Raw genomic sequence first — 21,545 nt, 5'->3', positions numbered from 1 at the left:
GGATGGATGGTATACTGTGACAAAGAGATCAAGTCAATGATCGCATGTGCGACATGTGCGTTTTTCGAAAAGAAAACAGCTGCTGACAAAGGCCTTAAGTCGGTCCTTGAAAAAGGACAGACTAATAATAATAATTAAGGTGATGATCTGGAGTACATTGCAATATGGTGCAGAAATATTGACACTTCGCAAAGAGATCAAAGGACTAGAAAGCTGCAAGATATGGATGTGTAAAAAGGTCATAAACATCAGGTGGTCTGACAAGATGAGTAACAAAGAAGTGCTCCGGAAGGTCGGCTATAGCGTACGGTGTCCAGAGAGCCCAGATTAACCACACGCTAAATCACGGAGATCTGCTCGTGGTCATGATTGAAGGTAAAGTGGAGGGCAAGAGGCCTACAGGGAGAAGAAAATCTGGAATGCCTGATAGGGTAAAGGATGGCGGCTCTTAGGAACAGGTCAAGAGGCAAGCAGTGAAGCGGATGCTTGAAGGACTGGACCTGTCCTAGCGGACCACTTGTGAGAGTGTGTGCTTAGCTGCTGTGTACAGTAGCTGCTACCTCCTTAAAGCCTAATGCTTGTATCCCGACACGTGGCTTCTTCCTGTAAGTGAAAACCAGTGGTGGTCATGGAAGCAGTGCGCTAACTATCTGACTACAAAATAGGCTTTTATCTTCCAGCAAAAAGCAGATATGAGCAAAAACAAATCTAGCTATGCAATGGAAAAGATCTCTATACTTTATCAGAAAAGATTTGTCGAGTTATATCAAGGTTTACGCCAGGGGTGTCAAACTCATTTTAGATGGGGGGGCCACATGGAGAAAAAATCTACTCCCAAGTGGACCGGACTGGTAAAATCACGGCACGATAACTTAAAAACAAAGACAACTTCAGATTTCACAACAAAATTAGGCATACTAATGTGTTAATTCCACAACTGTATATATTGGTATTAGTTGATATTGGAATTGGTAATTAAAAGTTAGACAATATCGGAATATCGGGTATCGGCAAAAAAGCCATTATCGCACATTTCTAGTCGTTATTTATACTTTCTGAATAAATGATTTGATAATGTTCATCAGTCCAGTCATTGGTGTTTATTTTCAATCTATCAAGATAAAAAAATATTAACATCAAATTACAGGATGTTATTTATGTAGTTTGCTAATTTTCCTCGAATGCTGCATTAACATTATGTGTGTGTGTTTTTTTTTCCATATGTAGCATCATCTATTCTACAAACATACACAGAATTGCTATTGTGACATCTAGTGGACACATTCAGAACAGCTGTTTCTTTCATTCAAAAATGTTGGCTCATTTTTATATTTAGCAAACTCATTCCGCGGGCCGTACGTTTGACAGCCCTGGTTTACGCGCTGGTAGCATTCCCAGACATATCAAACTATTGTGCTCCAGATGCCATTTTACACGACAAAACAGATGAAAACTTGGAAAAGCATGGAGGTCTACAACTTCTTTGTGTGTGGCTGGGTCAAGGAAATTGGTATCAAGACTCTCCCAGATACATACGCATAGTTTTTCCTCCGGTAAGGTTGCGATTCATGGTTTAACTTTGCGTCTAATGATGTTTGCTCCTGTTGCACGCACCATTTACAAGTAGCGTGTTTTTCCTCGTCTTTATCAAAAAAAAACATTGTGTAAGTGCTGAAAGATTCATTTATGATTGGTGTCTTTGGTAAAACTTTAAAGGCCTACTGAAATGAGATTTTCTTATTTAAACGGGAATAGCAGGTCCATTCTATGTGTCATACTTGATCATTTCGCGATATTGCCATATTTTTGTTGAAAGGATTTAGTAGAGAACGTCGACGATAAAGTTCGCAACTTTTGGTTGCTAATAAAAAAGCCTTGTCTTTACCGGATGTAGCAGACGATGTGTGCGTGACATCACTGGTTGTAGGGCTCCTCACATCCTCACATTGTTTATAATGTGAGCCACCAGCAGTAAGAGCAATTCGGATCGAGAAAGCGACAATTTCCCCATTAATTTGAGCGAGGATGAAATATTCGTGGATGAAGATATTGATAGTGAAGGACAAGAAAAAAAAAGAAAAAGAAAAAAGTAAAACAAAAAAAACAAACAAAAACAGGTGAGGGCAAGTGAGAGCGATTCAGATGTTTTTAGACACATTTACTAGGATAATTCTGGAAAATCCCTTATCTGATATTGTGTTGCTAGTGTTTTAGTGAGATTAAATAGTACCTGAAGTCGGAGGGGTGTGGCCACGGGTGTCTTGATGCCAGAGTCTCAGAGGGAAGTCACGCAGCTGCATGGACGGCGCAAGCTCCGCTGATCTCCGGTAAGAGGTGACTTTATACCACAACTTTCTCACCGAAAACTGCCGGTAGACATGTAGTCGGGATCCATGTTTGCTTGACCGCTCTGATCCATAGTAAAGCTTCACCTCCGGAAATTTTTGTGTGGCTAAAGGCTAAAGATTCCCACCTCCATCTTTCTACTTTGACTTCTCCATTATTAATTGAACAAGTTGCAAAAGATTCAGCAACAAAGATGTCCAGAATACTGTGTAATTATGGGATTAAAGCAGACTACTTATAGCTTGGATCGGGCAGGAAAATAATGTCCGCTACAACCCGAGACGTCAAACGCACGCGTCATCATACCGCGACATTTTCAACACGACACTTCGCGGGAAATTTAAAATTGCAATTTAGTAAACTAAAAAGGCCGTATTGGCATGTGTTGCAATGTTAATATTTCATCATTGATATATAAACTATCAGACTGCGTGGTCGGTAGTAGTGGGTTTCAGTAGGCCTTTAACTCTTTTAGGTTTTGCTCACGTTCGCTTTGTTTTATCTAGACACACCAAGTTGGTTCTTTTCAAAACACTCGTAGCAAACATGTCTTTAAGAAATACAAACAATATCAAGATATTACTTAAAACCAAAAAAACCTTTATCAAAATGATCACTGGAAATGTATGTACCCTTCGACTCTGCTCCTTTAAACTAGATGCAAGCCGATATCATCTGATACTGTTTTTTTGCTGATATCGGACCAATTTCCTATACAATTATCGGCTCGGGATACCCCTTGTAAAAATCAGTGTAGATTGTATATTAGAATTCTGGCAACTATAAATCCATAAATGTTTTCCCGCTTATTCCCTTTTTTGGGGTCGCGGGGGGTGCTGGCCCCTATCTCAGCTACAATCGGGCGGAAGGCAGGGTACACCCTGGACAAGTTGCCCCATCGCAGGGCCAACACAGATAGACAGACATCATTCACACTCACATTCACACATTAGGGCCAATTTAGTTTTGCCAATCAACCTATCCCCAGGTGCATGTCTTTGGAAGTGGGAGGAAGCCGGAGTACCCGGAGGGAACCCACGCATTCACAGGGAGAACATGCAAACTCCACACAGAAAGATCCCAAGCCTGGGATTGAACCCAGGACTGCAGAACCTTCGTATTGTGAGTCAGACGCACAAACCCCTCTTCCACCGAATTCTGGCAACTACGTTTTATTTATTTTTTATTTGTTAACAATACATGTAAAATAAGAAATTGAATAATCAAATCCATAGGCAATTGTGTAACGATATCTGAGGCGAATCCTTATACATTTCTTTACATAAATTATTCACTGTTGCTAGCGGCCATCTAAAGGCACCCGTAATTACGAAGTGACCCTAAATAAAAATGAGACAACAATGGTTTTAGATGCAGTCATCAAAATGACAATGGATGAATATTAAACCATATTAGATTTGAATCAAAGAATGTGACTGTTAGTAGTAAAGCACACACAATCTATAGTTTATAGCTACTCACTCTAATTCCTTCTTGCCCCTGCTCTCCTTCAGCTCCTGAAGGCCCAGCGTCACCCTGTGGAGGCACAACACAGAACACACATGTAGACACACACTCACTACTATTTGAAACGGAGGCAGTGTTAGACACATTGAAGCTATAATTGCATTAAAAGTACAAATTGCAACAGCATGTTCAAGCTAAAGGGTGCTGCAAAGCGAATATCCAAAGCGAATTATCAAATATTTAGGGTAGCGGTGAAAGCATAACATTGTGTGGACGTACAGACCTTCGACCCTGGCTCTCCAATGGCACCAGGTTCCCCCTCTACACCAGGCCCACCCTGAAGTGGCAATCAAGAGTTAAACATGAACTTTGAAATCTACAAACAAAGAATGAATCACTTGAAAAAATAATCAAAAAGAACTACTTCAGGCCCTTGCACTCCTTCAGGTCCAGCCTCTCCAAGAGGTCCTCTGGGTCCCTGCAAGAAAACAAACATTGCAAAATACGTCGAATGCGGCGGTGTCATTTCTTGACTTCCTCTGTAAACCGAGGATAAATCAGACGTAATACACAAGTCTAACATGCAGTTTCCAAACAAACACAAACAGTGGTGATTACATCAGTGAAACAGAGGAACCTGATATCATTGACAGAAGCAAGACGAGACGCATAACTAATACCACCCCTCGTACTATGGAAACCTCACACGCCAGCAAATATTTGATTGTTTGACATTCTTGATTTCCCCCGGGGCTGGGCTTATTTCCAGGAATATTAAACACGTGAAGACAGCGCCAAGAGGCGTGGCAAAAGGTAGGAACTAAAGACAAATATCCAACGACGCCTTTTGTTTTCCTACTCAGGCAGTTCAAACTCTGGTAATAAGCCACATGAAACAACATGAAGCAAGCGGGTGCCTATGTCTCGCACATATCAACACAAAGTGTCATTATAGTTTCCAGATGGTGTTTGTAATGTGTGATGATAGAAGAGTAAGGCCGACTTACACCCTCACCGTGGGGGCCTCTCTCCCCAGTGCTGCCCGGGATACCTGCTTTACCCTGGAGACATGCAAAGCACCAATCAATATTGTTGCAATCACAGAATGGAAGCAGGCTCTCCTTGTTCTACTCATCACCATCATCAGGGAGAAAACCACAAACATGATGAGTGTGCCTGATATTTTAGTGCTTTGATGATCACAGACAGGAACTTTCCCACACACAGCCACACAGACTTTAGAGTAACGTCTTTTTTTGAAGTCCAAACATCAATTTGATGAGACAAGAAAGGCACTACAATCGTCCCTCACCACATGGCGCTTCATCTCTAATATTTTTGTATTATTTTTAACTATATTCTCCAATTTGTGGGGCTTAGATTAAGAATTTTTAAGCATAACAATGGCTAAATAAACCAAAAATAATATTATTAAAGTAGTATTGGCCATTAGAGGGGACAAAACCAATCAGACGGCACTGTTCAACACTGTGGCCACTAATTGGCTTAGCCTCAGACCATCTATCCATCCGTCCATCCCAAGGTGTCCTGGGTCTTCCCCGTGGCCTCGTACCGGTCGGACGTGCCCGAAACACCTCCCTCGTCAGGCGTTTGGGTAGCATCCTGACCAGATGCCCGAATCACCTAATTTGGCTCCTCCCTATGTGGAGGAGCAGCGGCTTTACTTTGAGTTCCTCCCGGATGACAGAGCTTCTCACCCTATCTCTAAGGGAGAGAGCCCCGCTACCCGGCGGAGGAAGCTCATTTCGTCAGCTTTTACCCGTGAGCTTGTCTTTTCGGTCATAACCCAAAGCTCAGGACCCAAAGCTTAGTTGAGAATGGGAACGTAGATCAACCGGTAAATTGAGAGTTTTGCCTTCCGGCTCAGCTCCTTCTTCACCACAACGGATCGATGCAGCGTCCGAATTACTGTAGACGCCGCACAGATCCACCTGTCTTCCCTCACTCGTGAACAAGACTCCGAGGTACTTGAACTCCTCCACTTGGGGCAAGACTTCCTCCCCAACCCGGAGATGGCACTCCACCCTTTTCCGGGCGAGTACCATGGACTCGGACTTGGAGGTGCTGATTCTCATCCTAGTCGCTTCACAATCGGCTGCAAACCGATCCAGTGAGAGCTGAAGATCTTGGCCAGATGAAACTATCAGGACCACATCATCTGCAAAAAGCAGAGACCTAATCCTGCAGCCACCAAACCAGACACCCTCAACACCCTGACTGCGCCTAGAAACTCAGACAGCTTCACTAAATTGGATTAAAAGATTGTACGGGTGGCTAAAAGGTATTGTTTCTTGGGGGCCTCTCATAATGTTGAACAATGTATTTACAAGGTTGTAAACTGTTTGTTTATGCTGTAACTTTGACAATGTCTGACTTACAACTAGAAATTCCTACTTTGCATAAATGTGTTTCCAATTAACAGCGATTAACGAGGGAAAACTGAAAATGGAAACTGTATTTAGTCAAACATTGGGAGAGCGGACCAACATACCTATTGCATTAATCCTCGTAATATAAACCAAAAAAAGAAGACACTGTTGTTAAAAATCCAGACATTGTGGTTGTCTGTTGGCAAGTGGTAATAATGAAACAAAACGGGGACCAAAACATAAAATAATCACAAGTTTAATGTAAAATAGCTTGCAATTAAATTTAATTGAACAAATAAAAACTTTACCATTTACCAGAATAATTTATAAACTAAAATAATTGTATTGTATTTTTTGTCCAACAATAATAATAATTATAATCATAAAATATATTTGCGATGCAGCCAACATAAACAGATGGCTAAAACTTTCAGGAATTTCAGAAGAATGGGTGGTTTTGTTTCAAACACCAGATGGCGCTGTGAAACCAGAGTTTGACAATGGAAGAGTTGTGTCATTTACATCATTCACAGCATAAAATGTGTTTCCATTTTCATATTCTTAGATATGACCTTCTGAATATTTTTGTAACAAAGATTTTTATAAAGGAACATTTTCCTATAAAGTGACTAGGGTCTGATTGAATCTTTTTTTTTAACAAGTTCCTTTTTTCCCCTCCTTTTGATGGTTCTACTGCTGCATGCAACATGCACCTTAGAACCCCCGAAACAGAAAAATGCAGGTACTCATTTCAGTACATTTACCCAAATAATGCAACAGAAAATTAAACTGCTACTCACAGGCTTGCCGGGGAGGCCTCTGTCCCCTGGAATGCCAATTTTGCCCTTCAAAGAGAGAAATCAGTATTTTAATAGACATGATTGAATCTAAACTGATTCGTGGTCCACGAGTTTTGTTCCTGGATTGGGATTTATTTCAGATTTTTGTTTAAAGGGGAACATTATCACACTTTCAGAAGGGTTAAAACCAATAAAAATCAGTTCCCAGTAGCTTATTTTATTTTTTGAAGTTTTTTTCAAAATTTGACCCATCCCGGAATATCCCTAAAAAAAGCTTTAAAGTGCCTGATTTTCGCTATCTGTGAAGCCATCGTCCATTTTCCTGTGACGTCATCCAGTGATGCCAATACGGATAGCACAGCAAGATATAGCGACATTAGCTCGGATTCAGACTCGGATTTCAGTGGTTTAAGCGATTCAACAGATTGCGCATGTATTGAAACGAATGGTTGGAGTATGGAGGCAGATAGCGAAAACGAAATTGAAGAAGAAACTGAAGCTATGTTTGCTTTAGCATCGCCGGTAAAATGTGCAGACCAACGTTCGGAAGTTTCGCATCTTGTGACACTGGATCAACTTAAATCCATCAATTGGTAAGTGTTTGTTTGGCATTAAATGTGGGTGGAGGGAAACGCTGGATGTAAATATAGTTTCAAATGTACATACAGCTAACCTAAATAGCATGTTAGCATCGATTAGCTGGCAGTCATGCTGCGACCAAATATGTCTGATTAGCACATAAGTCAACAACATCAACAAAACTCACTTTTGTTATTTAATTGACTTTATCGTTGCAGGTTATCCATACATCTCTGTGCCAAGTCTGCCTTAGAATCGCCGGTAAAATGTGCAGACAACCCGGCACATTCAATGGGGGTCTGGCGGCAGATTTCTTTGACTTTATCGTTGGAAATGCATCTGCTTTGAGTGTCGCAGGATATCCACACAATCTTGCCATCTCTGTAGTAGCATAGCTTTCGTCGGTAAAGTGTGCGGAACAAACGACTGACCATTTCGTCGGCTTTCCCCACACCCTCGTATTTTGTACAAATTTCGTCCAATTTCTTGCCACTTTCGCATCTTTGGGCCAGTGGTGCAACTTGAATCCCTCCCTGTTAGTGTTATTACACCCTCCGACAACACACCGACGAGGCATGATGTCTCCAAGGTTCCAGAAAATAGTCGAAAAAACGGAAAATAACAGCGCTGAGACGCGTTGTTTGTAATGTGTTTGAGAAAATGGCGGCTTTATTACCTAGGTGACGTCACGTTCTGACGTCATCGCTCCGAGAGCGATAAATAGAAAGGCGTTTAATTCGCCAAAATTCACCCATTTAGAGTTCGGAAATTGGTTAAAAAAATATATGGTCTTTTTTCTGCAACATCAAGGTATATATTGACGCTTACATAGGTCTGGTGATAATGTTCCCCTTTAAGTCGGAAACAACTAAGTCACTCACACAACACTTTAAGGACATGTAAAATACAGTAACAAAAATGATAAATAAATGGAATTAAATGAATTTGCAATAAAAAAAAAAACGACTGCTTATTTTAATCTCTGTGGTTGGTTTGCACAGGGAGGCAGACGTAAGCTAATTAGGAGGATGAAAATATTAAGCCGCTTAGTTATCACTGTCCATTTTATAGTAGAAGATCCTCTCACATGTTCAACGATACCATCTTTGGGCAATAAGCACTTCATGTACGGTATTGTTACACATTGCTGTTCCTGCTTTGTTTACATAAGAAACTGAACATTTGAGCTACAAAGAGTTAATATTTGATACAAGTTGTTGTTCCTGCTTGGTTTACACAAGAAACATACATTAGTATTGTCTCGACAGTTGACATTTGTGTTTGAGTGCCGCTCAGAGATCGACACAATCCTGCCCTCCATCCACCAGAACCAAGAAAGTTAGTGCGAATGAGAGGAAGAGAAAGACCAAATCAGACAAACAAGCCATTAAAACATGTCTTAAAAGTTAGCAGCCTAGTCAACCACTCCATAGCATCAGTCCACATTAAAAAGCTGCAGCCGGTGTCCATGGCATGCAACCACAGGCATCCAAATAATGAACATCCATCCATTTTCTACAGCTTGTCCCTTAAGGGGTTGTGGGGGGTATTGGAGCCAACCCAGCTGCACATGGGCTGAAAGCGGGGTACACCCTGCACAAGTCGCCACCTCCAACAATGAACATGTATCCATAAAAATATTGAGAGAAGCTGCAAGTGCTGTGTTTGCCCTGTTCTGTCTAGTCCTGACTCGACAAACTGGCTGATCGAGCACGACCTTTGGTGCACAGTCATACAGACAACTTTGCCAAACAAAATTGACCCCTGCGGTCGGTCACTGATATATGTCTGTCAGCATTTTCTTAGTTTTTATCGTTACATGATAGAGAAGCAGCCCATAGAAAACACCAACAAAAGTCTTCTCCTCAAGGTAAACAATAGTATTACATTATTTCATACCGTAATTGTTTGCAGTACATGCTTTTGTTAAGTCTTTCAAACAATAGTTTCTATATGAATTCTTATTTTTCTTTTTACTATGCATTCTAAATTTTAAAATTGTGGCGTTCTGGGAGGGTAAAGCCCATATTATATTGATTTAAAATAATTTCAATACACACATACTGTACATATACATTCACTGAACAAACATACATATACTCATGCACATAATCCCGTTACATCAAACGTATATTAACATTGTTGCCCTAGGGGAAACTGAGTAACACATGGCACACTGACAAAGCGTAACCTATGACTACTATAACAATCTACAAGGTTAATATAGGTTGCTTCTCTTTCTTCCCCTTCATTTTTCGGTATTCATTTTTTATCTTTAGTTATCATTACGTATATGTATTGTTGCATTTGAACAACTGTAATGTTGATAATAGAGGTAAATTATTGGTATTGTTCATTATCACTATCTCTGTATCTGGTATTTGTAATGCTCCATTTATAGTGTAAATATTATGGCTGTGAATCTTTGGGTGTCCCACGATTCGATTCAATATCGATTCTTGGGTCACGATTTGATAATATATCGATTTTTTTTATTCGATTTGATTCTCGATTCAAAAACGATATTTTTCCGATTCAAAACGATTCTGTTTTCATTCAATACATAGGATTTCAGCAGGATCTACCCCAGTCTGCTGACATGCAAGCAGAGTAGTAGATTTAAAAAAAAAAAAAAAGCTTTTATAATTGTAAAGGACAATGTTTTATCAAATGATTGCAATAATGTAAATTTGTTTTAACTATTAAACGAACCAAAAATATGACTTATTTTTTCTTTGTGAAAACATTGGACACAGTGTGCTGTCAAGCTTATGAGATGCGATGCAAGTGTAAGCCACTGTGACACTATTGTTCTTTTTTTTTAATTTTTACAAATGTCTAATGATAATGTCAATGAGGGATTTTTAAACACTGCTGTGCTGAAATTATAACTAATATTGATACTGTTGTTGATAATATTCATTTTTGTTTCACTACTTTTGGTTTGTTCTGTGTAGTGTTTGTGTCTTCTCTCAATTGCTCTGTTTATTCCAGTTCTGAGTGTTGCTGGGTCAGGTTTGGTTTTGGAATTGGATTGCATTGTTATAGTATTGCTGTGTAGTGGTTTGTTGGATTGATAAATAATTGAAAAATATAAAAATAAAAAATAAAAAAAAACGATTTTTAAAAAATGAGAATCGATTCTGAATCGCACAACGTCTTCGAATCGATTTTTTCCCACACCCCTAGTAAATATGCTCATTGTCAATTCTGTATTATTATTTATTTCGCTAACTGCTTCTTTGCTATCACTTTTACCGTCATATTTGTACATATTGTACATGCTGATGTTGCTCTATTGTTGTTTTTGTTGTTATTGTTGTGTTTGCTGTTGTTGTTTTTGTCTCTCTGTCTTATCGCCCTCTTGTCCCCACAATTTCCCCCTTCCTTTTTTTCTCGTTCCATCCCCTCCGGCCTGGCTGCACCAATTGATAATATAAATACATTAAATAAATTCAAATACAAATAAGGCCACAAGAGAAGTATCCTACACTTCTCTTTTGGGGCGGCTTAGCTCGGTTGGTAGAGTGGCCGTGTCAGCAACTTGAGGGTTGCAGGTTCGATTCCCGCTTGTGCCATCCTAGTTACTGCCGTTGTGTCCTTGGGCAAGACACTTTACCCACCTGCTCCCAGTGCCACCGACACTGGTTTAAATGTAACTTAGATATTGGGTTTCACTATGTAAAGCGCTTTGAGTCACTTGAGAAAAGCGCTATATAAATATAGCTCACTTCACTTCACTTTTGTAAAGTAAATCTGAACAGCCTATATGGGCATCTCCATCAACCATATGATTTGCCTGAGAAGTAGGACAGGACAAAAAAAATAAATAATAAAATAAAATACAAATTATAATAATAATTTCAATGGGGGGGGGGGGGGGGGGCTGCTTTGAGACACCGAATTTCCTTGAATTTCCGCAGCCGCAGGGCATATAGTATGCGCCTGCCTTGAATTACTGCCGGGCCAAACTCGCTTCCCAAAATAATTAGCGCATGCTTAGTATTACCGCCTGGTCAAACTCATGACGTCACGAGTGACACTTCCCCTGTCATCATTTTCAAGCTTACATCACACTCATATTTGTACTGCATACCTTTGGTGAGTGCCTGAGTGAGAAGAGGTTTCAAAATAATTAGCGCATGCTTACTTTTACCGCATGCCTTTAGTAAGCGCAGGAGTGAGAAGAGGTTTTAAATTAATTAGCGCCCCGGCGGCAATTCAAGGAAATATGGTACAAGTGTTTTGAGCTTGGTCGTGGAAGGCAATGTGCTCATAAGTTCAGTACTCTATTTGCTTTCATACACCTACACCTATAGTCTGTATTTTCTATGTAGCCTTGAGTTCGTAAGTGTATAGATATAACTCAATAAAAACACTAAAGTCCCTCTGGCATTCATAGAGGTCCATGACACTGAGCAGGGCAAATGTTTGGAACAATATGTGGTGTCCATGTGGTGTCCAGGATGTGCATCTTCGAAACACACATGCTTGTTAACAAAGGCTGATGCCTTTTTTATGACAATCATTATTCTTGGCTTTAGATAATGGAGGCCTTTCAGTGAGAATGTAAATCTTTCATCTAAAAAGGAATGTTTTAGGACAATACATACTTGTACGCAAAGGCAACTTTTAGATTGTGATCCACTTTGAATTATAATCATTTCCTTTGGTTTATCTTCAGTATATCTTTAGGAAAAGGTCATAACATGGCAAGAGTTACTGAAACGTACAATTAATCCGGCTTCTCCTCTTGTCCCAATGTCACCCCTTTCACCCTGAGAAGAGAAAATAGAAAAATACTAGTTAAAATTTCATGAGCAAATCATCAATATTTCTAATTCGTAAGGGGACAATAACATGTAGGCACATATTTTACTATTATATTTGTTTACCTTGGTCCCCTCAGGGCCGGGTTCTCCCAGTGGGCCGTCAGGACCTGGAGGCCCCTGCGGGTGGGACAATGGCACTAATTAAACAATGTTATTGCATCACTGTCACATTCAGGTTTACATCCCTAAAAGACAATTCCTAATGGCGGTGCCCAAACACAATGTCTGGCCACTTCACATGCACAGTGATAAAAAAAAAAAAAAAAACCTTTAACTTCCTCTATAGGAAATCCCAGACAATCAGAAATCGTCATCTTGTCTCGTCTATTTTCTCCCTTTGGAGGATCTGCTTCCATTTAGTCTTTCAGACCGTCCCTGATTGCTCGGATGTCACTGTAATTCCTTCAAGATTCAGACTGATGTTTGTTCTTTGTTGTATTTCATCGCATCCAGTCAGTGATATAGTTCCTTCGCTACTTTAATAGTATATATATTTTGCGGCGCTTTTTTTTGACAGAGGTGGTCAAAGACTAGGAAGTCCTGACTTTATTACTAAGACTCCTTTTTTTTTTCCACATTCTGTCTCTCACAGTTGAAGTGTACCTATGATGAAAATTACAGACCTCTGTCATCATTTTAAGTGGGAGAACTTGCACAATCGGTGGCTGACAAAACACTTTTTTGCTACACTGTATCTCTGCCATGCCTCTGCCATGGTTTGATTTAAACTTTTTGGAACTTATGGGGATCACAATTACATAAAAACAGTTACCAACAAGGAGGAACAATTGGTTTTGCATAATAGGACACCTTTAAATACTATAATATCAGATTTCTATAGTAATCAGCTCTTACTAAAGTACGTTTTTAAGGACTGAAGGAATGTCATATTTCTGTCAATATTGAATCACGTTGACATCCTAATTAAGTACAAAACACAAAATGTAATGTGGATCATATAAAACCCTTATGTTAGGCAAAATATGCCTTACAAGTCTCAGGATTTAAGACTATTTCCACAATGGGCAAGTAGTAATCAAAATGATACTGTCAGTCATGTTTTATGACGACAACAATTCTAGCATACGGCCAACCATTTATCTGAGATCAAACAGTATTTTCGAAAAAGATTGTGATCAATTAATGAAATAGTGGCGGTGAAGTTAGCAATCAAACAGAGTTTTGATTGGAAATAACAACAGAAGAGCTCCATATTATGAATTGTTATCACCATAATGTATTGAAAATGTGGTTTTCTATGGCAGTGTTTTTTAAAATGGGGGTACGCGTACCCCTGGGGGCACTTGAAGGTATGCCAAGGGGTACGTGGGATTTTTAAAAAATATTCTAAAAATATCAATAGTTAAAAAATCCTTTTTAAATATATTTATTGAATAATACTTCAACAAAATATGAATGTAAGTTCATAAACTGTGAAAAGAAATGCAACAATGCAATATTCAGTGTTGACAGCTAGATTTTTTGTGGACATTTTCCATAAATATTGATGTTAAAGATGTATTTTTTTTGTGAAGAAATGTTTAGAATTAAGTTCAGGAATCCAGATGGATCTCTATTACAATCCCCAAAGAGGGCACTTTAAGTTGATGATTACTTCTATGGGAAGAAATCTTTATTTAGAATTGAATCACTTGTTTATTTTTCAACAAGTTTTTTGTTATTTTTATATCTTTCTGTCCAAATAGTTCAAGAAAGACCACTACAGATTAGCAACATTCTGCACTATTATACAATCTAATGAATCAAAAACTGATGACATAGTGCTGTATTTTACTTCTTTATCTCTTTTTTTTCAACCAAAAATGCTTTGCTCTGTTTAGGGGGTACTTGAATTGAAAACATGTTCACAGGGGGTACATCAATGAAAAAAGGTTGAAAACCACTGTTCTTTGGCACAAGTTACAACTGTTATCAGCAGACACCGCCAAGGGGCCTTGAGCAAGGCACAACCCCGATTCACACTTAGAATAACTCTGGCATCTCTCCTTTGCTTGCACATACAGTATGTGGTCTGGTTCTGAAATAATAAAATACCAATTAACTATAAATGCACTATCTACGTAAAATTGATTGAATGTAGTTCACTGTGATTGATCTAAAAACTTGGAAAAACAAATGACTATCTCTCCCATGATTCCACATGACAGTTTGGACTTCATTCTTTTTTTTCTGTATCAGTTCCTTTCCTGTATCAGTTCCTGTCCTGGTGCTTTTGTTTTGGTAGTCTTTCCTGTTTGGTCTCAGTGTTTTGGATCACCTTTACTTTGTGTTTCTTGTCCTGTCAGCACAAGTGTTCCTCATTGTTTATTAGTTCCACTTTGTTCCCTCCTTCAGTGCTGGTTTGTTATCGAGTGTATGCCATATATTTTCCCATAACCTTTATTTTCAGTTCCTGATAAACCCTGGTGAGCTCATAAAGGAGCTTGCACTTTGCTTATACTCCTATGCACCCTTGGATCAAGCCAACAGCCGACATGCGGCGTCTTGACAGTTTTCAAGTTGATTGTCGGAAATTAAAAGTTCAAAAAGAGTGAACTGCAGATTAGGATGTGCGATGGTCTGAGGTATCGAGGCTCAATCAGACAGGAAATGCAACCACAACTGTGTACCGGTATACGGAATTGAGTAAACAACACACGTCTCAGCATGATAAATGCTGCCATATGTTTGGCAAAATGTTAACCAGGAAGAAACTAAGTAAACATCCTATAAAAGTCACTGGAAGGAGCATTAAGAGTTTATAAAGGACATCAAAGAGGACTCTTAGGATGTGTTTCTCTCAAGAAGTTCAACCAAAGTAGTCATTTGAACCCATTGACCTTTAAAAACACCCAGGATGCTGACATTGATTCGTTTGTTTATTACAAACATTCATACACTGAAAATAAACATTAGACGTGTGATTTGATGGCCGCAGTTTTAGCAGCAATAAGAAATTATTGTCCATTTTGCTATGTTTTTTTCATATTTTTAAGTTTGCTTTCTTTGCTCTAGGGCTCCCGCTTGAGTTGTTCAATGTTTATTTATGTTTAAACAACAGTGAATATTAAACAACAAAACACTCAATCGTTATATTTACATGTCTTGAATAAGGCCTGATTCTTTTAGTTTATATGAACACTGAAAGTGCATTCTGAAGGGCTCGAAATTAAAAACATTTTGGCCAAAAAAAACACTTTGTATATACGCTCTATACTAGTTTCAACAGTTACAAAAAAGTTAAAGTTAAAGAAGCAATGATTGTCACACTCACTAGGTGTGGCGAAATGATTCCCTGCATTTGACCCATCACCCTTGATTACCCCCTGGGAGGTGAGGGGAGCAGTGGGCAGCAGCGCTGGCTGCGCCCGGGAATTATTTTTGGTGATTTAACCCCCCAATTCAATCTCTTGATGCTGAGTGCCAAGCAGAAGTGTAACTTTATACAAACGGAAGGATTGGTTTTCACGGCTGTCTGTTAGGGCTGAACGGCCAAAGGATAGTTGTCGTCAGCGGCATAGATAAAGAATGTAACTACCACAGTAGTGCGTTGTAAAGATAAATATATAAATAGTATCAATTTCTTAATAGTAAATAAATTCAGGGGTAGTGTAAAAAAACATGTCCCTTAGAAATTACTGAGAAGCACTGCTTTAATATAAATACTTAAAGGCCTACAGAAACCCACTACTACCCACCACGCAGTCTGATAGTTTATATATCAATGATGAAATACTAACATTGCAACACATGCCAATACGGCCTTTTTAGTTTACTAAATTGCAATTTAAAATTTCCCGGGAGTTTCTTGTTGAAAACGTCGCGGAATGATCTCGTGTACGCGTGACGTCACGGACTGTTAGGAAATATGAGCGCTGCGCACACACACAGCTAAAAGTCGTCTGCTTTAACTGCATAATTACGCAGTATTTTGGACATCTGTGTTGCTGAATCTTTTGCAATTTGTTCAATTAATATTGGAGAAGTCAAAGTAGAAAGATAGAGTTGGGAAGCTTTAGCCTTTAGCCACACAAACACACGGTGATTCCTTGTTTAAAATTCCCGGAGGTGAAGCTTTACTATGGATCAAAGCGGTCAAGCGAACATGGATCCCGACCACTTGTCAACCAGCAGTTTTCGGTGAGAAAATTGTGGTAAAAGGTCGCCTCTTACCGGAGATCAGCTGAGCTTTTGCCGTCCATAATGCTGCCGTCAACTTCCATCAGACACTGGCCTCAAGACACCCGTGGATACACCCTTCCGACTATCAGGTACTATTAAACTCACTAAAACACTAGCAACACAATAGAAAGATAAGAGATTTCCCAGAATTATCCTATTAAATGTGTCTAATAACATCTGAATCCGTCCCAATTCAATCACGTTTTTCTTTTTTTTCCTAGTCCGTCGCTATCAATATCCTCAAACACAAATCTTTCATCCTCGGTCAAACTAATGGAGAAATTGTCGTTTTCTCGGTCCGAATAGCTCTTTTTGTTGGAGGCTCCCATTAAAAACAATGATAGGATGAGAGGAGCCCTCAACGGGTGACGTCGTATGCGACTTCCAGAAAAGTTGCAAACTTTATCGTCGATGTTCTCTACTAAATCCTTTCAGCAAAAATATGGCAATATCGCGAAATGATCAAGTATGACACATAGAATGGACCTGCTATCCTCGTTTAAATATGAAAATCTCATTTCAGTAGGCCTTTAATATTCCTACAAGCTCAAGAATAAAGCTCCAAACTTTAACTAATTTCTTTCACGGTACTTTACCATCTTCATCCTCCTCACCTGAGGCTGTCATGCTACACCTAATTGGGCAGACAATGTCCTAACAATCTGACCACAGTATTCTCATTGGCTGCCTCAAATAGTACTCTTACACAACTAGGTATGGGGGATATGGACTGAAATCCTTGTCACGCTTAATATTGTAATCTTGAATTTTAAATTGTCTAATTGTATTGTAAACTTTTGCGAAAACAAGGATGTTACCATTTATTGTTTGTGATACAAATTATAATAGGCGTGACCCCGGGATGCAGAGACGTTAGGGGAAGTGCAGATAAGAAGGTCTTTTAATAAGCACTAGGCAGGCACACATAAAAAAGGCACACCATGAACAAATGAGCCAGTGTTGCAAGGAAGGCGACATGGACGGATAAACCCTTATGACTAGTGATCAAAGGCAGATGAGTCTCCTGATCATTAGTCAAGAGCAGGTATGGAAAGCAGAGCTGAGAAACAGTGGCGAAATCACTGTAAGACATAACCAAAACAGAAAGTGGAACAAAAAATAGGAGCGCTAACAATGAAGAAATGCTAAACACAGGAAACCCCAAAACGGACTAAAAATAAATAATTCCAAAAGTCCCGTAATGTGGGATAATTTGAGCCCTTCCAAATGTGGATACAAGCAAACAAATGTGTGCCTGCTGTTGTACATTGGCTCACAAAATGACAGCCAGATGGGGGGGCTGTTCTGCCATTGGCAGTTTATTGGAAAGTAAAACTGCATTTAAAACTATGCTGTACAAGGACTGCACTGATGTTTTAATGTAACAGATGCGTCTGAGAAAAATCAAAGTTAGAATTTAGGCTGCTAAGTGATTATCTGTCATTTTCCATCTGGCAACCCTGGTCAAAGTAGTTGCTTTATATCGTATCTTATCTCGTATTGAGATACTTGCTAATTTCCTGCTCATCGCTGGCAACTCTCCACTGTAATGCAGTTCCAGCTATATTTTTCTGTTATTCTGTTAATTTTCTTATCTACATTTAAGCTAGTTTAATGATTAGCATGACGTCTTGTCTTCTCCAGCTTAATTACTCGGTGTGTTGCATGTTTAGCTATTATTCCACCCCTCCAGTGTTAAGACTACTTGAAATAAATGTGGTCTACTTGCCGCCATGGAGGTGAGGAATAGTAACTTATAAGTGGCTCTAAACTGTGGATGGATAGACTTTACTATACTGTCAGGTGAAACAGTCACCAAAGACATCTGTCTGCTCAGACTACCTAAAGAAAGCATACAAGACATATTCCAAAGACAAAAACAGGTCTCACCCTGCGACCCTTTGGACCAGCGCTCCCTGGACTACCTCTCTGTCCCTGTGGACCCTGAAAATAAAAAAGACAGATAACAGTTATTGAGGCAACAATTAGTGACAATTACTGACACCTCAAATGAACCATTGTTTTAGTAAAAAGTAGGTTCCAAGTAAATCACTTCAAATGATAAGAAAGAACTAAGCACGGAAATGGTAACACACATATAAATGTGCAAATGCAAGGAATCAAATAGTGCTGATGGGAATATGAATCAAATCGAATGACACTTACAGGAGTACCTTGCATGCCGATGTCCCCAGGACCTCCGGGCAACCCTGGATAACCCTTTTGCAAATAACAAACAACATCGAAAGATATGTCATACATACAGTGTATTTAACACATGTCAATATATAATTGTTGTCTGTATGAGGAGATAGCTAGTGCCTATAAAATGAAGATTTATTTTTTACCTCATTCATATAGACTTGATTTGACAAAACCTCATCGGATTTGATAAAACCTCATCGAGCTGGATGCAATCTTACTTGGAGGGGAGGAAACAGGTGGTAGAGGTGAACGGCACCGTGTCCCCCCCCTGTAGAGGCAGGGATTTGTTTCTCACTTGTCACCTGGGATAGTGGGTGTGGCTACATGTTTGTGGGCGGAGTCTGTGTGTGTGGGAGGCGTGTTTGTGGGGCTGAATGATTGCTGAATGAATATCAGCTGCACCTGTTTGGGGGAATTGTTTGGCTTGTTTGGAGAGAGTGCGAACCTGGGTGCCGTTACTTCTGTTGACCACCAAAGGAGCGCAAAAGGAGCATGAAGGGAACGCTAAAGAACCGCAAAAGGACTGCAAAGGAACAACAATCCATCTGAATGTAATGTATTGTATTTTTACTCAAAGGGACAATAAATCACCTTGAAAACAGCAATAAGGACTTCATGTTGCATCCTTGGACCTAGCGTGTCAGACAGAGCCCTGCTTTCCACTCTCAGTGACTAATTACTTTTTGATAGTCACACAACACCCCCCACTCTCAGTGTGGAGTCCCCCAAGGCAGTATATTAGGGCCTTTACTGTTCTTAATATACGTGAACGACATGTCATCAGCATGCGACTGTGAATTGTTCCTGTTTGCGGATGACTCGGCCCTGCTGGTATCCGGGAAGGACAAGTCACAGGTGGAAAGAATCCTCAGTGCCGAACTCTGTAGAATTTGCACCTGGCTCGCTGACAACAAGCTATCCATACACTTGGGTAAAACAGCAAAAGCATCATAAGGATTCTAGCGGGAACTCTCATTCAACCCTTTTTCGATTACGCATGCATCTCCTGGTACCCCAGCACCTCCAAAACCCTCAAATCTAGACTCCAAACATCCCAGAACAAGCTCGTCAGGTTACTTTTAGACCTTCACCCCAGATCACACCTCACTCCTACCCACTTCTCCAAAGTGGGCTGACAGAGTAAAAACAACTTGCACTGAGCCCAGTCTATAAAATCCGCTACACCTCCCTGACACCGAAGTACATGTCAAACTACTTACAAAACGTAAATGACCGCCATAAGAGGGAACTCCACAAACCACGTTAAACCCAGATTCCGATCTAACAAAGGTCTTAACTCATTCTCCTATTATGCCACATCAATGTGTAATGCACTCCCAACAGGTGTAAAAGAAAATGCATCTCTATCTTCCAATAAAACCGCACTAAAAGAACACCTCCAGGCAACTTCAACCCTAAACTAACACCCTATCCCCTCCACATCCCACCTTCCCGGATTGTAAATAATCAAATGTAAATAATCAAATGCATAAACTTGTTCTTATGCTTTCTGATCTCTCATTGTCCACTACTTGCTGTACATATCCAACCAAGTCAGACCTACACTGTTTCTATGTCCATTTCTTAGATGATGCAATTGTTGATGACTGAAGTGCTGATATCAACAAAACCTACCCCCACTCCGCATCCCACCCACCGATTGTAAATAATGTAAATAATTCAATATATATACTCTGATAATTAACTTGTGTAATGACAGTATTATGATGATAGCATAATTTTCTACCATGAATTGATTAACGTGGAAACCAACCCAAACAAGTTGAAAAACTTATTCGGGTGTTACCATTTAGTGGTCAATTGTACGGAATATAGTACATATTCCGTGCAATCTGCTAATAACAGTTTCAATAATAAAAAAAAGTTTCAATCAAAGACATTTGGCCAGGGGACTACCATTATTGATGAAAAAAATGGATAATTCAAGTAGTCCAACTCTAAGGTCCTTTGTCAGCAACATACAAATTCAATCTCAATAACTACTGTATTATTCGGTATGCAAAAAGCTGAGGTAGGAGTCCAGATACATACATGTGTTTTCAGGGATTATTACTGTCACAGTAAAAACACTTATATTAGTCATTAGATGATAGAACAATACCTATAAAATAAAATCGTAATCCGCTATATATTTCGGTTAAATGTTGCCTCTTTCTTACCATAACATTTTTTTATTGTGTATGCCAGTTTGTATGCCAGTGTGGCTAGTCAGAGTACTGCAAATTGACAATGTATTGCCCCCTATCTTGAGGCAGAGGTAGTTGCTGCCTCATGACCTGCCTTTTCCTAGTGGCAAAAAGCTTGCGCCCCCTCGCACGCACACACCCAATAACACTGTGTGTAGCCATGGAGGCACCGCCTGTGTCTGCCTCACTTCTCGTCTGCTGCATTGTTTTGATCAGGAAACATGGAATTTCCGCGATTTTGACCATGAAAATTATCAAAATATACAGGAACCACACCAAAATCACATAGAAAGCATTAACCAAAAGAGAAATATTAAAACTTATTTTATTTTACTACTTTGTTTTGGAACATCTCATGGTTAAGCCAGCTGGTGGCAGGTGAGGCACTGCCTCACTTCCCTCCCCTGACAGCACGTCACTGCTATACAAACTACACATACATTGCAATTTGTTTTTAATAACAATGTAAACAAAACCCACAAGCTAAAACCTATTTTTAAAACTGTTTTTAATGCTTTAGGGTTATTAAAAAAAAAA

The 21,545-nt window shown here is 39.5% G+C and overlaps 1 protein-coding gene across 2 annotated transcripts in view; it reads right to left on the bottom strand.

Annotated features, from left to right (window-relative positions):
* Positions 1-21,545, bottom strand: part of LOC133540752 (collagen alpha-1(XXIV) chain) — a 286,309-nt gene that overhangs the window by 70,308 nt on the left and 194,456 nt on the right. For both annotated transcript variants that reach the window (XR_009803719.1, XM_061883645.1), the window contains exons 27-35: positions 18,763-18,816; positions 18,487-18,540; positions 12,478-12,531; positions 12,316-12,360; positions 7,004-7,048; positions 4,821-4,874; positions 4,238-4,291; positions 4,097-4,150; positions 3,829-3,882 (exon numbers count right to left, since the gene is read on the bottom strand). Coding sequence is in view for 1 of the 2 variants with exons in the window: in XM_061883645.1 (XP_061739629.1) it covers positions 3,829-3,882; positions 4,097-4,150; positions 4,238-4,291; positions 4,821-4,874; positions 7,004-7,048; positions 12,316-12,360; positions 12,478-12,531; positions 18,487-18,540; positions 18,763-18,816 (468 nt within the window). In the remaining variant the exon portion in view is untranslated. The remainder of the gene's footprint in view (positions 1-3,828; positions 3,883-4,096; positions 4,151-4,237; positions 4,292-4,820; positions 4,875-7,003; positions 7,049-12,315; positions 12,361-12,477; positions 12,532-18,486; positions 18,541-18,762; positions 18,817-21,545) is intronic.

This window comes from Nerophis ophidion, linkage group LG22, assembly GCF_033978795.1.
Source record: "Nerophis ophidion isolate RoL-2023_Sa linkage group LG22, RoL_Noph_v1.0, whole genome shotgun sequence".
NCBI lineage: Eukaryota > Metazoa > Chordata > Actinopteri > Syngnathiformes > Syngnathidae > Nerophis > Nerophis ophidion.
Note: the sequence above shows the minus strand (reverse complement) of the source record. Positions and strands in the feature narration are given on the sequence as shown.